The sequence below is a fragment of the Lethenteron reissneri genome, chromosome 16, assembly GCF_015708825.2.
Source record: "Lethenteron reissneri isolate LAM-NWPU_2019-01 chromosome 16, ASM1570882v1, whole genome shotgun sequence".
NCBI lineage: Eukaryota > Metazoa > Chordata > Hyperoartia > Petromyzontiformes > Petromyzontidae > Lethenteron > Lethenteron reissneri.
This window is the reverse complement of record NC_083794.1, coordinates 14,018,386-14,037,173: the sequence shown is the minus strand read 5'-3', so window position 1 is coordinate 14,037,173 and position 18,788 is coordinate 14,018,386. Positions and strand designations below refer to the sequence as shown.

General features: G+C 47.3%; 1 protein-coding gene across 3 annotated transcripts; it reads left to right on the top strand.

Annotated features, from left to right (window-relative positions):
* The first annotated feature begins 24 nt into the window (after positions 1 to 24).
* Positions 25 to 18,723, top strand: AIFM1 (apoptosis inducing factor mitochondria associated 1). 3 transcript variants are annotated; one of them, XM_061552474.1, is made up of 18 exons: positions 25 to 242; positions 2,353 to 2,501; positions 2,901 to 3,009; positions 3,731 to 3,760; positions 4,892 to 4,978; positions 5,964 to 6,167; positions 8,758 to 8,885; positions 9,551 to 9,681; positions 10,157 to 10,247; positions 10,898 to 11,059; positions 11,779 to 11,887; positions 12,346 to 12,450; positions 12,780 to 12,868; positions 13,757 to 13,897; positions 14,878 to 15,020; positions 15,439 to 15,563; positions 17,165 to 17,385; positions 17,934 to 18,723. In XM_061552474.1, the coding sequence occupies exons 1-18, from the start codon at positions 125 to 127 to the stop codon at positions 18,003 to 18,005; spliced, it is 2,214 nt and encodes a 737-aa protein (XP_061408458.1). In that variant the 5' UTR covers positions 25 to 124; the 3' UTR covers positions 18,006 to 18,723. The 3 variants fall into 3 exon arrangements, with proteins under 3 accessions (XP_061408458.1, XP_061408459.1, XP_061408460.1); XM_061552475.1 differs by lacking the exon at positions 4,892 to 4,978 and having other exon boundaries at positions 26 to 242; XM_061552476.1 differs by lacking the exons at positions 4,892 to 4,978; positions 5,964 to 6,167 and having other exon boundaries at positions 26 to 242.
* Positions 18,724 to 18,788: the final 65 nt, after the last annotated feature.

Below are 18,788 nucleotides of genomic sequence, written 5' to 3'. Positions count from 1 at the left end.
CGTTGCCCCGCGTCTGGCGCGCGTGTTGAGTGGGAGGGGGGTGAGTGACTTGGAAGCGGCCATCGTGGTGAGAGAGACCCAGAGCAGCAGACGCGTGCCACCCGCCGCCACCCACCGCCACACAATGTACCGCTGCCGCGCCGTGTGCGAGAGGATCGCCCCCGTAGCGCGATCCTCCTGCTCCTCCTCCTCGTCGTCGTCCTGCTGCTGGAGGCTCGCGTCGCGGAACGTCGGCCGCAATGGTGAGGACGCGTTGGGGAGCCTGCATGTTAGAATGTAGCGGAGGTCTCTGCTGGTGCCCTAAGTCTCATCTTTCAGTCATTGTTTTACACCTGCTGCTTCTCACTCGTCCTCCTCCCTCCTTCCCTCATCTTTGCTGACCGCTCAGCGCCAGGCAATGGCTGTGGCGTGGCGCCAAGGGCTGAGAAGGAACCGGGGTTTGTGCCAAGGTCACCCCCGTCCAATGACGCCCATTCCATTGGGCCACTCGGTGCTTATTGTGGTTACGTTGATGGCTACTAGCCGACTGCGGTGGTAATTGTCCCCCGTTATAGTTGTCTCTTAATGCTTTCTGCGTGCAATGCAATACGTACGTGTGCAGGTGCTTTGCTAGGCACATTATTCCACCGTAAGAGATCACGATTCTGGGGAGGATTTCATCCAACAGTGGAATGACCGTGGCCGATGATAATACCACTCGAGTGGAAACTCATCACCTTTGACACCGACACTATCAGAGGAGAACACTGAAATAAGGCCACATTGTTCTAACCCTTGGCTTGTTACTGTGTGTACATTTGTGTTGCCATCATAATGAACATCGCTTAATGCGGGGTGTATATGCTGCTGTTGTTTTTAGTACAGACGATGAGTGTATTGGGTGAGAGACATGGTTTATTCCTTGATGCTAGAGTAGATGAATGCTGTCTGTTGCGGTTTGATGTGAATGTTGTTGAAAGTCATTGGGTGTAAATCTGGCTTACATAATGGATGAGTAGTTATTCATGCATTGCAGCCAGACTTATAACCATTCGTGCAAAGCTTTGGACGAATTATATTTCAGTGCAGTGACATAAAAAAAACCAGCTTGGTTAACAGCAGTGCCGGTGAAGATCGCAGACATAGAATAATAATTGAAAACGTTATTCCTACCGCAACATATGGTTTTTTATAAGGCAGTGTTGTCAGGAATTGCAAGTTAGAGTTCTATAACAGCAATGATGCTATTTAACCAGACAGCCTTGTGGAGTCTGAAGAATCAATTTTAAGGAGGATGTTGTTTAGCTACTTGGATTATAATTGATCATATTTCTGCTTCTAGAGCAACACAACAACGTTGTTTCGCAAGATTGCGCCAATGGATGTCATGACCACTTGCAAAAATATATCTCCATAATGTAGTTTTTTTTGGGTTAGATCGCATATATATAAATTATGTTTACGGATGATATTGGTCGCGAAAACCTACGTGTTAAAATATATAATCATAAAGGTTTGTGGGTTAAATCGTGTAAGTATAAATGTGTCGTAACCCCTCCACCACCCGACACAGCCAATAAGGTTTGTCACGTAAACAACGCGCCCATTAGTTACTACTTCAGCCCATCGGTATGTTGGAGAGTAAATCCACAACATTTACAATATATATGCCTGCTACGAATAAACATCGCGAGTCAGCGAGACATCACAACCCTATCTCCCCATCTGCAGCGTGTCTTAGTTCATTCAAGGGTGCGGTTGCCCCCAGGATTTCTCATTCCCTCACAAAACCCCTATCCATCAAGGTCAAATTAGTTAATTGGCAGCTATTAATGGTATTTGTAATTGCATTGTAAATGGCATTGTTTTTTGCTCCAAAATGTTTGAAATGAATACAGAAGGTAAAAATCACAAGCCAATTCCAGAACGGACAGTCCAATTTACAGTGGTTACTGTACAGCACAGGACTAAACTGGAACAGCCTGGCGTGCAACGTTTCCGTGCAGCGTGGAGATGCAGCAAGTCAGCATTTTTCTGCACGCTATTTAGTGTTGAGCTTTGAGGGTGCAATTTGTATGATGTACGTTGAACGTTTTTCCCACCGTACGCAGCCAACCACGCTAATCTTTGATTTAAAAAAATGCAGCTTCTCAGTAGATGGTGGCAGCTTGGAGAGCCCTTCATGGAACAGTGGATTGATCATGGCTGATGATGAGACCACCCCAAAACATTTTTCAGGACCTCGTATGACTGCCCACACTTTCGAGGACACACTGTTCCGATCTTGTCGACGTGAATGTGCCTTGGAGCTGCCCTTGCTGATGTTTTCACCGCTCGTCGTTGTATTTGTTGCGCTTGTACTTATCGTGGCAGTGTCGAGCCTGGCGAGGAGGCAGGGCGAGGGCTTTGCTCAGCTGCGTGCCACCCGAGCCATGTCCACCGGCGGCGTCCCCGGTGGAAGCCTGACAAATGTGCTCATGTATGGCACCATGGGGCTCTCCGGGATCGCATCCGTTCTCTACGTGAGTCCCACAAGCCACCACTTGTCCCGATTCCTCTTTTGAGAATTAGCGACCATTGACTCTTCAGCCTGTGGCCAAATCCCTCAAAATGGGCTCGATATTGTCATATTCTGGAAGCTAAGCAAGTTGGAACGTCCAGAGTGCCTGCGTGTCTGCCTTCCAGGCATAGCATGGGTATTATCGGCTGCGATTGTTTAACTGTACTTTTTATGTTCCATGTACATTCCCAACTTTCACCAATACACACGGACTAGCATGGCGAAGTAAACCCCCATGACCCACACGGCGTGGGAATGCTCTCATCGAGCGGTGGATCGGCAAACAGGGGCTGTCATGTACGGACATGCGGTTGTTCAGGAGGGGTTCGTTACAGGATCGGCGATTCTCGGTGTCCCGCAGGCATACAACATCCTGCACGGAGATGCCAGCAGATACCGGGATACGCTTACTTACCTAAACAAGAAGCAGAATGAGCAGGAGTGGAAACCGAAGCAGTGGCCCCCCGCTGGTGAGTAAAGAGTCCCAGTTCAATGCTTAGTGCGGTCCATTATACAGCAGAATTTGAGTAAAAGGGAATGCCGTAGCTGATGACATTTCTCATATAAGCACCACACATCCAACCAACAGCCGCCATGATTAATACTACGGGTGTGTGAACCGTAAGATACACGTAGGCCCTTGTGTGCAGGCATCGGCGGTCCAAATTTGTGAAATTTGAACATTTACCTGCAAATTACTCAATTGGAATATGCATAGTCATCATTATTACTGCGGAAACTTGGCAGGATCCTCCTGAAGCAGAGTCACTAGACTCAGGGACGCACATCTGGCAGTGCTACCAAGGAATGTTTTGTCGTTGAATTATCGGGCTGTGGGTGAAGTATAGCCAAACAACTCCCATGACTGACACGGCATGCGGAGGCCATCATCCAGCAGTGGAACGACAAAGGATTGTCAATAATTGTTTTATTATTTGTATGAATGAATCCTAATAACTTAGCGAATCTCTGCCTTGCAGAACAGTTGCAGTGTATATTTAGTGCAGGTGCATCGCGTGAGCTTATTCTGAATCACGCGAGTCTAAGTTTAGCTTCATACTGGTTTGCGTTGGTCAAGGAAAGTGGGTTAGAGTTAAAAGTAGTTTTCATCCATTGGCTTAGAATGGTGCGTTTATCATACCTAATGTATACTGTTGCCTATATTAAAAATGTGCTTTTTTTGTTTTTCAGAGGAAGAAGAGGGTGCTGAAGATGAAACAGGTTAGTCTGAAGTAGACGTTTAATATATTTCAAACTTCTGCATTTCAAAACATCGCTAAAGCAGCCGAAAATATATTTTGCTCTTGACTATATTAGCTGTGCTATTTTGCATGCTGATTTTAATGGAGTCCGATCTTACATCTACTTTTTAATTCAAAAAATCACAGACATTTAATGCTTTGGGGTTATATCTAGTAAAGATTAATCACTTAAAAAGTACACACAGGGAAGCTCGTGTTTACTGTCATAAATTAACCATTTTCATGTGTTCTTTTCAAGTGTGGTAGTTGGGTTTTTGCCATTTTGAGCATTTCTTACCAGAGAAACATTTGCTTATAAAAAGTAAACAATTTACACCAGGGGCATAATTGCTCTCTGAAGGCCAGCGTTGGCTTTACTTTAAAAAATAAAGCAAACAAACTGCTGGCCCCAATACAAGAAGTGGCCGGGTGGCTCAGAGGTTCAGAGCAAGGCGCTACCACCGTTGTGAGCCTGGGTTCGATTCCAGGCAGCAGTCCATGACTAAACTAGGTTCTGAAATGTAGTGAGATGATGGTCTCTGCCCGGTCGCCGATAAAACTTTGCAAAAAGATAGTTTGTTCAATTTAGTTTGGAACTTATTATTTGGTTAAATGGCAGCTCTGAAAATTTAAGAATACTATCGGTTTGACTGTCGTGCGACAAATGGTCCCATAGCAGCGGTTGTGGGGAAGTGCCTCCCGTATAATGTGTAATGATAAAAATCCACTTGGGGTTTTTGAGAAGGCCTGTGAAAAATGTATCCTGTGCATCACACTGCGCTACGGGTGTGCACTGCTGTGCGAGATGAATTACTCGTCTGGTGACAAGATGCCCATCTTGAAATGTAAATAAATTGAGAAAAATTACATCAACAAATTCACAACCGCTTATCCAGCTGTTGACTAACATTAGCAAATATTTTGCTCAATCATTAATATGTGGTGAGTTCACTTCACGGTTTACAGAGAACAATTTAAATTGTATCGGGACCTGTGATTATTTCTGGGGCGCAAATCTGTACGGCGATCAACTGCGCATATCTCTGTTATCGAAACTGCCGCTGTAAATTGGCGGCACGGTCTTGTGAACTGTGCCGTTGTCCTTAATCAGTCACAGAGGACACCTCTGAAGCAGACACTGAGTCACCTGACGAAGGGGCAAGTACTGTCTCCCAGGCAGAAGCTGAAGACAGTAAAGGTCCGGTTATCCCACGTGACCTTTGCATCGCTTTTAACTTTGAAGCATTGGGCCTCCTCATGTCTCTTACCCTTCTGTAGTCTGGAGCAAACCAGTGTTTCCTAGTTTGAGTTTGCACTTGGCAGAATAATCTCGGATATGCGTTTGTGCCTGCCTGTTGATACCTGTCCTTTCCTGTAACTCGAACTGGTTTTAATGTCAGTGTTAGGTTGTGCTCATGTGACCCTGTCGTTGGCTACCTTCTCGTACCCTGTACTCATTATGCCGTGCAGCGGTGCATGCAGGGTGAGCGTTTTCCTGCATGTCGGTGGAGAATATAACTTTTTTTGGTGGGAAAAATGCGAGTGATTGTAAGACACGTTAGTGCAGTGGCTTAGCATGGTTGGCATGGACCCTGGTACAAGGAATGAAATGGGGCCTCCTATCCAATTCCTCCCCTCTTCAGAGCTTGATGCCTGGGCCCCTCCAGCCTGTGTGCCCTGGTGCAGTTGCACACCACCTGCACACTCGATAGCTGCGCTACTTCATTGATGTTATCCTGCATGGGGTTTTCAGTTTCATAATTCTCTTTCACGAATGGAAAATATAATGTTCAGATGTACGAGAGATATCCCAAAAGTAATTCCAGTTTTTTATTGGAATGTTTTAAAATTATATAAATGTGAGATGTTCATTCATGAACATTTGTCACAAGGCAGAGGTTTTCATCTGGCACCACAATGCCCGACTATACATGAGCCTGAGAAAGTCTGAGTACATTGCACAATTGAAGTGGACTATGTTTCCACATTCACCATAAAGCCTAGACCAGGTACGCAGATTTTCATTTATTTAATGAGAAAAGCAATCGGTTGCATTACTTTTGGGATATCTGTCACCTATTGAATAGCTTTTGTGGCAGCATGATCATCCTTTTTAAAGGTGGTTACCGTCTGTGATTTCCCACTAAACCCACCCGTGCAAACGGCGTTTCCATAATCTACAGCCGATGAGGCCACAGATACCAAGCCACCGGCCCTCGAGGCAGAAGCGCCAGCCACAGAGGCCTCTGCTGTTGAACCAGAGGCCCCGTCCACTCAGGAAAAGGTGGCGGTCACCCAGGAAGAGGCCCCTGCTGGGGAGGAGGCCAGCGTTGTGCCTGAAGACAAACTGGAAGAGGGTCAGGCACCCGAGGAGGCGACGGAGAGTGGTAGGCAGCGTCGAGAGTATCCCCCTGACCTCTCTTAGCCCTGCAAGTTCTCGGCAGAAGCACTGCATGCTGTCTGAACCCTTGGGAGCAAGGCTATGCTTGTGGACAAATAGCATGCTTCACTAACCCTTACGTTACTGATCATTCCTGAACAACCCTTGCAACTCCCTTTAACTCCACGGTCATGACCACCCTGTACTAACGTTCATTGGAAAGTTAACATTAAATGTTTTGGTTTTTATTATTCCTGCTGGTGCGTTCTTCATTGCACTCTTTTATCCTGGGGTTTGTTGACTTTATTTTTATGGTTTTTAAAAGTGCAGTGAATACTTTTTGTATTTTTTATGACGAGGCATAAATGTGTGTGCTCTAAAAGGCTATTCATTGTTTTACAAAACAGCATAAATGCCTAACAACACTTGAAGTAAATATAACTTTTTTGCTTTTCAGTTAAGTTCATTCATATTTAACTACAAATAATCTCGCCCATAGATTGATTGCATGTTAAGCCGGCATCGGCAGAAACTTCAATCGCCAAAAATTTGCTCACAGCACTAAGCTAACTTGGCTATACACAGTTGGTGGATCTTGTTTTTGCGCCATGATTGGTGCAATTACATAAAATCACTTGCGACTGAAGATTTTATCGGCGTTCATCATCTTCGTTTCTGGTGGAAGCATTGGAGAAGTTCCTGCGAGGACTAACTGAAGCTGATCTGAATCAAGCTAACCTCTCAACAATATGGGATGCGGTATACAAGTGTCTCTGATAACTACCTATAAAGCCTAGCATGGTCGGTAATGTGCCAGCATGTAAGGCCAAAGCATGGGTTACGGTTTCATTTGTGGGATTACCATGGTGAAGGGAGGCGAAAAGCGTCAAGGAACGTAGTGGCAGGATACATTTGAAGGCAGGTGAATCATGCCCTTCTCCTTCCCCATATAGCTCCATGTTATATTTGTTTTAGAATTGTTTATTGAACACAGGCATTTTTTTATATTATTAAATGACACCACTTATTAAGAGACGATACAAAAACATAATTTATACATGCTTTATCCTGGGGTCAGTCACGAAAGCTTTAAATCAAAATATATCTCAAGCAGATAGAATAAGCATGAAAAGTGCTTGACAGTGTTATGTTAGGACATCACAGATCCACGGCTGACCGTCGCATGCCCTTCACCGCCACTCTAAATTGAAAAATGAAAATTCACGTGCCATTCCTGCCACAAAATAACATGTTGGTGAGTGCACAAACGCAGCGCTGTGCCCTTTACGATCGTAGCGGTTTTCTTTCGCTGCGTTGGTGTGCGATGCCTGCCTTGCTAAGGCTACGGTGTTGTCCCTCAGCCAAAGAGGCCGAGAAACCAAGTGCAGAAGACGGCCAAGGAGAAGACGGCGATGCAATAATACCGGCGTCCACTTCAGCTGCTGAAGCGCCGAACCAGGAGGCATAGGAACGGCCTGAGCAACCACCTTTTGTTTGTGTCACTGGCAAGCTTGTGCCCCGTAAAAATATCTCGAGTCCAGAGATGAAGCGGTTAAGCAATACCAAGCCGAGCTGAATGTGGCGACTCTTGCCAAAGTGGCCACATTGTGCGTAGGCCTTCGCTTTTCAAACCTGCTTCCAAGCAAAATCATTTCAGTGTTCCCAGCTTTTCGTATTAGCGATTCACAGCCTTTTGTGATAGAGCGGTTTGACAATCAACTTAGTTAAGAGGATATTTGCACAATGGATATTGCCATTTTTAAAGTTGCGTAGTGGTATAAAAGTTATTTTTAATCTTTGTACGTTCCCAGGAAGGGACTCGGCACATGTAATCTACAGTGCAGGTGTATGCATTGGTTTTAGAAATTAGCTAAATTTTAATTGATGTTGGGTTCTATTTTTTCGGTGAAGGTTTTTATGATTAACAGCTCACACCCTACAGTGCATGTCAGTGATGTGAATATCAGTTCCCGTGCACTTTTTTTCTGCTATTTGGGAAATAAAATTATACCCTCAATGTTCTTATGTGTTCGTGTGTGTTTGAATTTACATAATTTGTGGACGTTTTCGCAGTGCACCATCTAGATCATTACAAATTTAAATGCTTGGTTTATTTTAGTGAATTAGATTGAAATGTGTTTTTCCGCTGAGAAAGTTCGTTTGGTATTAAGAGTTGCCGTCGTATGTGGTTGACTTGTCCTGTGGTCCTCCGCAATATGAGAATCGCTCCGGTTTTGATGTGAGAGTTCTGATGGAAACGCGTGCACGTCAGATCCCAGCAGCGTGGTTGTCGTGCATCGACCGGTTCTCCAGGGGAATTTCCAAAAGCATGTCCCCATTGAATGTCGTTCTCTTCCAGGTTTAACCCCTTCTGTTGCTAATGCAAACAAACGTTAACCTCTCTGAGACTTGCTCATTAAGCACGACGGGCATCTCTTACGAAGCATCCTTCTGTCCTTGCAAATGCACGCTGCACTCCCCTCGTTGCTGTTCCCCATTCTTCGCTCTAGCCCGTTTGTTCAAAAGCCATCATTTTGCCGACCAGTGTGTCTCCTCCCCGTGTTCCCTTTGTGCGTCCCCTGGCTCTTGTGCTTCAGCGGTGAAGGTTGTGCCAGTGCACTTGCGGCCAGCCATCCCGGAGCACGTGACCTACCTGCTCATCGGGGGCGGCACGGCCGCCTTTGCCGCGGCACGTGCCATTCGTGCCAAGGAGCCTGCAGCTCAGGTGCGAGCGCCGTAGTCACTCTGTGAATGAACACGGACACACAGTTGAGCGTGCGCAGTCGGTGTGGGGTACACCGATGTCTGGTCCAATAAACAATCCCTGTATAGCTAACATTAACGTGAACGTATAGAGGCAGCCGTGGAAAGATTCAGAATGTGGCACATGCACAGACATAGATGCCCTATAGAGCCTTTTGAACTCTGCGGACAAGAGCTGTTATCTTTGAAGATGGTCCACTTGTCTGCTCCAGCACTTATATTTACAGACTGCGCCAGGTACTTGTTTCAAGCAGAGTTGACCTTGGGCAGGCCCATGACTGGTTCAGATGTTAGCCACCACTAGCGTTAGCTGCGGGTATGAATTGAATCCAGTTGGCGGGGTGCAGAGCACCGCGCTATCTACCGCCCCCCCACTCGGCTCAACCAATGTAGTCGTGCACGGTGTCGCCTATGGCCTACAAATGTAAACCACATGGCCACGCACGCAGCCACGATTTTGCGCGTGGATGCACACGTGATCACGCACCGACAAACCTTCACCCACGTTTTCTGGCCGTGACCAGCCATACACCCAAGCTTGCTGACACGTGGTTGTGGTGCGTTTTAGTGCAAGGGTCAAAATCTTTTCATTTGTTAATGAACTACACTCATCGCCCCCTTTGGCAGGTGTTGATCGTCACAGAAGAGTTGGAATTGCCTTACATGCGGCCGCCGCTCTCCAAGGAGCTGTGGTTCTCCAGCGACTCCAACGTAGCCGACACGCTCAAGTTCAAGCAATGGAACGACAAGGAGAGGAGGTCCGTGCTTCGAGTTCACTCTGCGGCACAACCCTTCCGCTGTTCGTTTCCCCATCGCCGGCTGGATACAGCGCACGGGGAGTCCGCTAATGAGCGAGGCCAACGCTATGACGAGACTGGCTTATTCATTGAGCCGGAAAGCACATGAGTGTCGTACAGAGCTGTGTGTGTGTGTGTTGCACAGAGCTGTGTGTCATACAGAGCTGTGTTGGGTCCACCAAAGGGATAAGGTGGATACATTCCAAGTGACTTGCTCTATTCCTAACACTAGTAATTAGCATATGAGGACTGGTGTATGGAGAGGGCCAAATAGAATTTCACATGAGTACACCGAAGTCGCTGCATTATGAATGACATAACACGTCATTTGAAATTGCTGGAGCGAATGCACATTTTAAAAGCCTGGAGCGTGTGCGTACGTGTCTGCCTGCCTCTGTCCCTGTGCATGCGTACGTTTTTTTTCTTTGCCCTGCAGCATTTATTTCCAGCCAGCTTCGTTCTACGTCACTGCACGTGACCTGCCATACCAGGACGGAGGAGGGGTCGCCGTTCTCAAGGGCACAAAGGTGACTGATAACAATATGCTACACCGCAGTGAACCATCGCACCCACGTTAATAAAGCCATGCATGTTTTCAGCTAATTTTAATTTCTCCGTGCACGTTGCTGCGTTGATACGAGGCTGATCGTAACGGCCGGGTTTAGCTGGAACAAGGAAAAAAAATCGTGCATGTACACGGATCCTGCTACACTTTCCGGCACGCGCTTGCCGTAAATAATTTCGTTATAATTGTATCTATGGAGCTGCACAGTGAGATGACATTAAATGTAACGATATCGAGGGGAAGCAGGACATGGGCACGGTGTGTAACGTCATCTCCCTGGCTAAAAGTGCTCATATTTTTGCGCTGTTTTTATCGCCAAGTTTTGGCCATCGCTTTTATCAATTTGGTAAATTTTCTAACGGATAAGTTCCTAATAGCGACACATTTAAACAAAATGGGTATCCTGTTGGAATCGTCTTTTAAAGTGTTGCCATGACCACCCCCTACAGACTGTGCAGATGGACAGAGCTAATACTTTAATGCTTTCGACCTCGGTTGGAAATTGTAAAAAATTAACCGACCTTGGCAGGAAAGCAAATGCAGCGCCAATCAATCACAGCTGGGACCCTGTGCCGAGTGGCCCGACACCTGTGCGCTCTGTGCGCCACGCAGGTGCTGAAGCTGAACATCCGGGAGAACAAGGTGAAGCTGAGCAATGGCAACGAGATCAAATACGACAAGTGCCTCATCGCGACGGGTGGCACGCCCCGCAACATCTCCGCCGTGCAGAAGGCGGGCGAGGACGTGCAGAAGAAGACAACGCTCTTCCGGAAGGTGTGGTCAGAATCGCAATCAGAATATGTATTTACTCCGGAGGAATCCCATGGGCTATAAAGCACTTTTTTTCCTCACAGATGTCCAGTAGGCGCACGGGGTAAGAACGTCGTATTTGCACGCGTCGGCACGCGTCTGCGGACGCAAACAACGATGGCAATTTGGATGCGTACCGCGTCTAAATGCAATCGCTCCTCATTGTGCTTTACAAAAATAATACGGTACGTTACGGTTGAACGTGCTCGGAGGCGGTGGTGGGGTGGGGTGTGGGGGGGTCGGGTCATGGAACGTCAAGAGTCGTAACTGGGACCAGTACCAAGAACGAGGAGCCTCAAGGTACAGCCGTGGCAGCGAGTGCAAAGAGGGCGGGAGGGCTCCACACGTGGTCCAGCACCAAAAGATGTAAACATTGTTGCTCCAGGTCTTCCAGAATATTACGTGAAAACAATACTCGTGGGATTTTAACGTAGACATTTAAAGTTGAGTCCAAGTAGACTTTTCACGATGTTTCGTAACGCGTTTGAGTCTTGATCAGACTTGATAATTAGACATAAAACTGTTTCATTTTGTTAAATATCTCATTTATCTCTCACCAGAAGTAACACCCACACTCCAGGTTCCCACGTACAATCCATTTAAGCACTCGTTGCCAAGACGTGTCGAGCAAAATTGCCTCGTCTCCTTTGTTTATGACGACGGCGTCTGCAATCTTTCGTCAGATCGAGGACTTCAAGGCTCTGGAGAAGGTGTCTCGGGAGGTCAAGTCCATCGCTATCGTGGGCGGCGGGTTCCTGGGTAGCGAGCTCGCGTGCGCTCTCGGTCGTAAAGGTACCGGCGATAAACGCACCTTCGGCATCATTCGTTTTCTCGCGTGCTTGTGCGGCGCCATCCTTTACAGCGATCACGCGGCAGCGGTGGTGCTTTATCCGAAGGAATTTCAACTTGTGAAGCGAGCGCCGCTAGGTATACGCTCGGCCGAATGCGCCAGGAACCGCAGACATGCGGGAAGGCCGCCAGCCAGGCAGTGAGCTGGCGTCAAACTTTCCCCCAAGCTCTACGGTCGTCTATATATATTAAGATGTTATCGGCTAAATAATGAGTATTCACATGTGGGAATAAACCAAAGCACCCAGAGAAAACCCAAGTGCTTGAGGGGGTTACACTTTATCCCATTGAGATGGAACAGGCGGAGTTCGCATTTACTTTATTGTGACGGACACCGTCCTAATCATCTGGGCAATGCTGTCCTTGCCCTTCCCTTTCATCTTCCCCCTAAACTCTGCCAGTCAAGGATGGCCTGGAGGTGATCCAGTTGTACCCAGAGAAGGGCAACATGGGGAAGGTCCTTCCCGAGTACCTGAGCAACTGGACAACGCAGAAAGTGCGCAACGGTGAGTCCCAGCGAATGGCGGGGGAGCATTGCCACTCGTTCTGTGCCAAGAGGTGTCAAGAATGATGTATCTTCCCTCAAGTGTTTCGTGATGAATTACGACTTGGCTGCGAGCCACGTCTGGTGTCGTCTATCGCAATAATAAAGCCGTGCACCTTCATCATTTTTTTAAAATAACTTCCTTTCGTGGAAAATAAAACTCCTTAAAAGTTAGACTTGAATGTCGCATGCGTGAGAAGGGCTTATTGCGATGAGAGGGGAGGGAAGGCGCAGTGGGAATTGACGTGAGAGTAGAGAGGTTTGAAGGCTGCCATGCACTTCGTGTCTCAGAGGGCGTGAAGGTGATGCCCGAGACGGTGGTGCGCTCTGCTCGGAGTGAGGACGGTCGTGTGCACCTCAAGCTCGCCGACGGCCAAACGGTAAGTGGTGGTCGTGGCGGTCGTGGCGGTGGCGGTGGCGGCGGCAGCAGCGGGGCGGCTGGAATTCAGAATCAGAATATTGATTTATATTGGAGGAATCCGATGAGCTACAAAGCTTTTTTTTGTTGCACAGATGTCCAGTAAGGGCACGGGGTAAGAACGTCACAACAACAAACAATACAAAAGCACGATAGAAGTGCAAAGTTTAACACGTAGGCTTTCGCGACCAATGTTATTCATAATCAACGTTTTTGGGTTTAGATCGCGTTTATTTATAAATGTGTCGTAACCCTCCAGGAAATGGAAACAAATCTCCCAGAAACATACAAATAGAACTAAACCACGAAACTAAACCATCCCCTTCCTACCAGGGAAAGCCCCCCACCCCTCTCCCCTCAAATCTACGGAGTTAACCGTTTGAATGAGAGTGCTTTCCCGGCACCGGTTAACGCCGTTACGGCTGCCAGGTTTAGTGCGCTAAAAACTCGTACGTTTCAATGGTGGCCATTCACCGGGACAGGTCTCTCGAGACACTTTCAGGAGGTGTCCTCTGCATTCGGACGTTTAGCCATGAAAAGTTGTGCTTCATGTGGGGAAAACCAGATTAAAGCGCGCTCCTATGGGTGGGGTTACGCTCGAAGCTCCACACACCCGGAGCCACAAATCCATTGCCGTGTCGCCAATCTCTGTGAAAAAGATCTTCATGGCTCATCGGATTTCTCCTGGATAAATAAAGATTCCGATTCTGACATCCCAAGACCACTATGCCTGGTATTCGAATTGCAGTCTCGCATTTCAATTACTAGCCAGACTGAACACTGCCGAGCGTCCGATATCTGACGAGATCTCACACGTGCGTCTGCGTTTCACGATGCGCCTGTCACCCAGGTGACCACAGACCACGTGGTGGTGGCCGTGGGGCTGGAGCCCAACGTGGATCTGGCCAAGACGTCGGCGCTGGAGGTGGACCCGGACTTTGGTGGTTTCCGGGTGAACGCTGAGCTGCAGGCCTGCTCCAACGTGTGGGTGGTGAGTCGCCGTGGGCAGATGCTTTCCGATATTGAAATTACGTGCTTGTGTGTGTGTGTGTGTACACATGCTAATTACACTACAGTAGAACCTCTCCTCTTAATGACGGTACTTGGTTCCGCGAAACTGGTCGTTAAGTAATTTGGTCATGAAGCGAGTATAGGAAATACATGTTTAAGGCATAATTTATTCCGATCGCATCGAAAGTTACCCTTTTTCTCCCAAAAGAGTAGTTTATAATATCTAAGCAATGGATATTAATACATAAAGATGCTAACAACATTATAAACACATAATATTAAAAAAACACGGTTAATCAATGCATTAATTCATATTACTATACCTACAACAGCCTGTTAAGAGGGGATGGTCGGTAAGCGAACACATTGGGGCTCTATGGAGGCCTGTTGTTAAAGCGATTAGTCATTAGCAGGGATGCTTGTTAAGAGGGTTTCTGCTGTATCGATATATGAAGCAAATAATCTGATGATGCTGCTGCCTGCATTGGCAGTGCTGCACGAGCAACGACTGACAACAAAACCGAAGATGTTTGTCAATAACACTGAATGACAATAGGTGACATTTCAAGAAATTATCCTGCAGTGATGTGCCTTGCAAAATTACAATTGGCCAAAACATCTACTGATATAAACAGGGTGCTTCAGAAAAATGTTAAGACTTCTGAGAATTTGCAACAATACCACAAGAAATGTGCCTCCGGGCTCTGGAGATCACCTGGAGAAGATTCCAGGCACGCGTTGACAATGATGGCGAATAAGTGGAGACTGACTTTTTGAAGTTATTAACATACATTTGTTATGTTGCAGTATATTAGTTCTTTTTCCATTATAACGGTAGTCCCATATAAGTGTTAACATTTTTTTGAAGCACCGTGTATGTCTATAACTGTAAGCTCCTCTCGAACGGCACTTGCCCCAAGTTTGTTAAGGCTACACGGGAGATCTTTGTCTTCGTGCCAGGCCGGTGATGCCGCCTGCTTCTACGACATCAAGCTGGGCCGGCGGCGCGTAGAGCACCATGACCACGCCGTGGTGAGCGGCCGCCTCGCCGGGGAGAACATGACCGGCGGCGCCAAGCCCTACTGGCACCAGTCCATGTTCTGGTGAGCGCACCGCTCGCACCGGACACCAGCCTCGCCTCTCTCTCACCTGCTGTCACCTATCCTCACCTGTTGCTTCTCACCACCCTCTCGATGCCTCCGTCACGCTCTGCCGCCAATCCTCAACCCTCCACCTCTCTCACCAGCTGCCTTCAAGCCTCACCACGCCTCACCACCTGCTTGCTGTCTCACACCTTCTACTCGCCTTTTATCTCCCTCCTGCAGCACCGCCCCCTCGTCACCCTTACAATCTTTATCGTCCAGATCGTGCTCTCCCAGTGGTTTGTAGCGCCCTCCAGTGTCTCAAAGCTGCATGTAAAATAACGCGAGCGAGCGCGTGTGTGTGCGTGTGTGCGCGTGTGTGCACGTGTGTGCGCGTGCCAGCATGGTTATAAACTGGCGAGTTGCTTGCGTTCTGCAGGAGTGACCTGGGCCCGGAGGTCGGCTACGAGGCCATCGGCATCGTGGATAGCAGCTTGCCGACAGTCGGAGTGTTCGCCAAAGCCAGCGCCAAGGACACCCCCAAGGCGGCGTCCGAAGCCTCAGGTGCCCGGCGTTCGTTTCTGCAATTCCTAACCCGAAGCAACATGCGCGCAAATACGCGTCCTCGCTATTGTCAGATGTCGCAGTATCCGGATTACAAGATGTACTTTGTTCCTGTATTTTAAAGAAGAAGTTGGGGGTGCCTCGTCTAATCCATAAAATGCATTTGTCTCTGGAGGCGTTTTATCATCTGTTGTCCGGAGCCATCTTTCGAAAGACGGTTCTCTGTAGTTGATACATGACCACCCAGAGCACATGGGGGGACACCGCCAGCCGTTCAGAATCATCTTCCAGAGGACATCTCTCCCCATCTTCAACTAGCACATTCATATTAAACTCCTATCGTACCATATTATACCCATTAAAAGACACTTTTTTTCAAAAGGACTTGAACGTTTGGGATGCTTCTTCTACTCAGGAGATTTTGGTACTCATCGCAAAGAGCACATGGAATCTGATTTTAACTTGCTCTTTGTCAAATACACACGACATGGAGAAGTTTAAGATGAGATTATAAATAGGTTCACTGGATGTGTTTAGATGTTTGTGAATTTGTAAAGCAAGTCTATTTTAAAGTCGACTTATCAGATGCACAAGACACACCTGGCCGCTGTGATACTCTGAAAATTGAAACAGGTTCAGAACTTGCTGGCTTAAACAAAAGCGCGCGAGAAAAAAATTGGTCCTGAAATCTTTTTAGACTCCCTTATGAACTGGAATGTAATTTTCTTTATTACATGCCAAGAGAGGCTATTGTCTCTTATCAGATGTGAAGCTTCAGAGCAGCGAAGACAGCCGTAGTGTATGGTATGCAGACAACAGGCTTATCACTGTTCATGCTCTGTGGCAATATGCTTGTCAGTTTTATGATCACTCACGCATCTGCTGTACCACATTCACTGGGTGGTGGCCTTACAAAAAGGAGAGCTCTCAGTGCCACTTGCTATTTCCCAACTAGATCTGTCTGTTGCTGCCAATGAAAATTTTCGAAAAAGTTGTTGCTCCCGAATACGGTGAGAAGTCTTTTTTTTCTGATAGTGTGATGTGCTTTTTGTAACCGATTTATAGTTTATTGTAAATACATCGAGAAAGTTCAAGTAACTTAAGATTGTATGCCATGAATCAGAAACTTTGACATTGATAAAGAAAATGGAACAAAAAATGAAAAGTACGTGAAGCATGTAGAGGTGCATGCTTGGAATTACCCTGAGAGACAGGAAGTGGAAAACATGGAATGGGTGAATATTTGCAAACTTAAAGGTATCGTGTTGCCTCTTAAGAAATTGGCTTGAGCACGGCGCGTCGCTTGAAGGGATGATGAACGGTGGTCGAGACTGACGGCCAAGCGAGGGAAACATGCCAAGATGTCCACCATGAAGATGGAGCGTTTCAGTCGGTTCGTGTGTAGAAGCTGGATGGGTTGTTGCTCCACGAGACCCTGAGCGACGGCAATGACTTGTGGGAGACCTTCCAGCAGCGGGTAGTTCAAGGTTGACGATGAGACCTCGGAAGGCTCGTGCCCTTGAGCTCGGCACTCTTCTCACGTTCACGCACACACTCGAGTCCCGTTTGTATTTCTGATCCCCCCTCTCCCCCCCTAACAGGCACGAACATCCGCTCGGAGAGCGAGACAGAAGCTGTGGCCACGAGCCTCAAGCCAACGGCCACCGCTGCCCCCTCGGCCGCCACCCCCAAGCCCGCCGTGCCCCAGCCCCCGCAGGCGGGTGACGACTACGGCAAGGGCGTGGTGTTCTACCTGCGCGGGGACGTGGTCGTTGGCATCGTGCTGTGGAACATCTTCAATCGCATGCCAATCGCGCGCAAGGTGGGTGTGCACCACGGGGTCAAATTCCAAATTGTTAAGGACAAACATTAAACGAGACTGTAATCGATGTTAACAATAAACCCAGCTCCGGTGATGCCAGTTTTTTTTATTTATTTCAACATCTACGCACTGGATTATGGAGTGTGCAGATCGTCCGTCCATCCACAGAGCACTGAGCACGCACCGCTGATATGCTGGGTAGCTGCCGGTGATTAAACTGGCTTCTCAAATGTCGTGAGTTGATAGCTCCAGCCCATTCATCAATGACTGCACTACAAAAGAAACAATTACATTTGTCTTTTTTTTCTTGTACCCTGGCATATTTCGCCAATGAGAAATTCATATTTCAGCTCCATCTCCATGTGCTGAACACTCTTTGCATGCCATATTTAAGGTGTGCCCCTAAAGTGGATAGAGAGGCGATTTAACAGATTCGAGAAGTTATTCTGCGATGAATTTTGTCAGTGCCATTGTCTTGGCACGCGGTGGTGCCATCCTTTCTGCGAGAATGTTTCCCATCCTCCCCCTCTCCCTTGTCGCTTCTGCAGATCATCAAGGATGGGCAAGTGCATGAAGATTTGAACGAAGTGGCGAAACTGTTCAACATCCACGAAGAGTAAGGGCAATCCACCCAGCAATGCCTCCACGTCCCGCCTGCATCGGCAAAGCGAGAGATGTTTTGGTAGAAGAGAGGGAGCAGAGGGCAATGGGTAGGGGAATGAAAGTGTGCGAGCAAGATTTTGGTGGCCGCGGACAACACTGGCTGCATTTAAAGTCCTAAGAGCGCGGCTTGACATTGAACCAGCAGCTATGAACGAGAAATGTATTTTTATATTATAAATTAAAATTGCACCTTGTAACTTTTTGTGGTGTTTGGTTGCACGCCATTGTGATATAAGTTATAATGCCACGGGTTGCTCCCTGTTCTTATATCAGAAGCTTCAGAACAACTTTCAGGTGAACTTGTAGTCAGGAAAGTGGCGTCGGTGCTGGGTGCTTGACGGCGATGATGAACGTGTGTCGGTTTCTAATGTCCCGTCTGTGGTGAAATCGCCTGGATGAAGGAAAATGATAAAATCCCCAAAAATATCTAGAAATGTATTGGTCGTAGAAAAAAAGCACTTGAGACTATTTTTCTGAGAATTTATAATTGTATATAAAGTTCTTGCGTCTGGAAATCTGGTTGTCATGAATCGCTCTCTTAGGACAGTGGCAACACCGGAGGACGTAACTGAGCCTGCATCCCAGCGTTCTGCTGCTGGGGCTGTTGTCTAATTGTGAAAATAAAAAATGTTTCCATCAAATATGCTTTCAAATAAAGTATTGTGTCAATTGCCACCTGCAGATGAAAAATGAACCTTTGTGAGATGAGAGATGTGTGGAATTGATAGTCCCTGGTTGCA

Bases quoted from the DNA above. Each gene is read 5' to 3' on its own strand.
- AIFM1 (XM_061552474.1), top strand. From the start codon at position 125: ATGTACCGCTGCCGCGCCGTGTGCGAGAGGATCGCCCCCGTAGCGCGA. The intron at 2,502-2,900 runs GTGAGTCCCACA...GGTGTCCCGCAG, and splicing joins GGATCGCATCCGTTCTCTAC to GCATACAACATCCTGCACGG. The intron at 12,869-13,756 runs GTAAGTGGTGGT...CCTGTCACCCAG, and splicing joins AGCTCGCCGACGGCCAAACG to GTGACCACAGACCACGTGGT.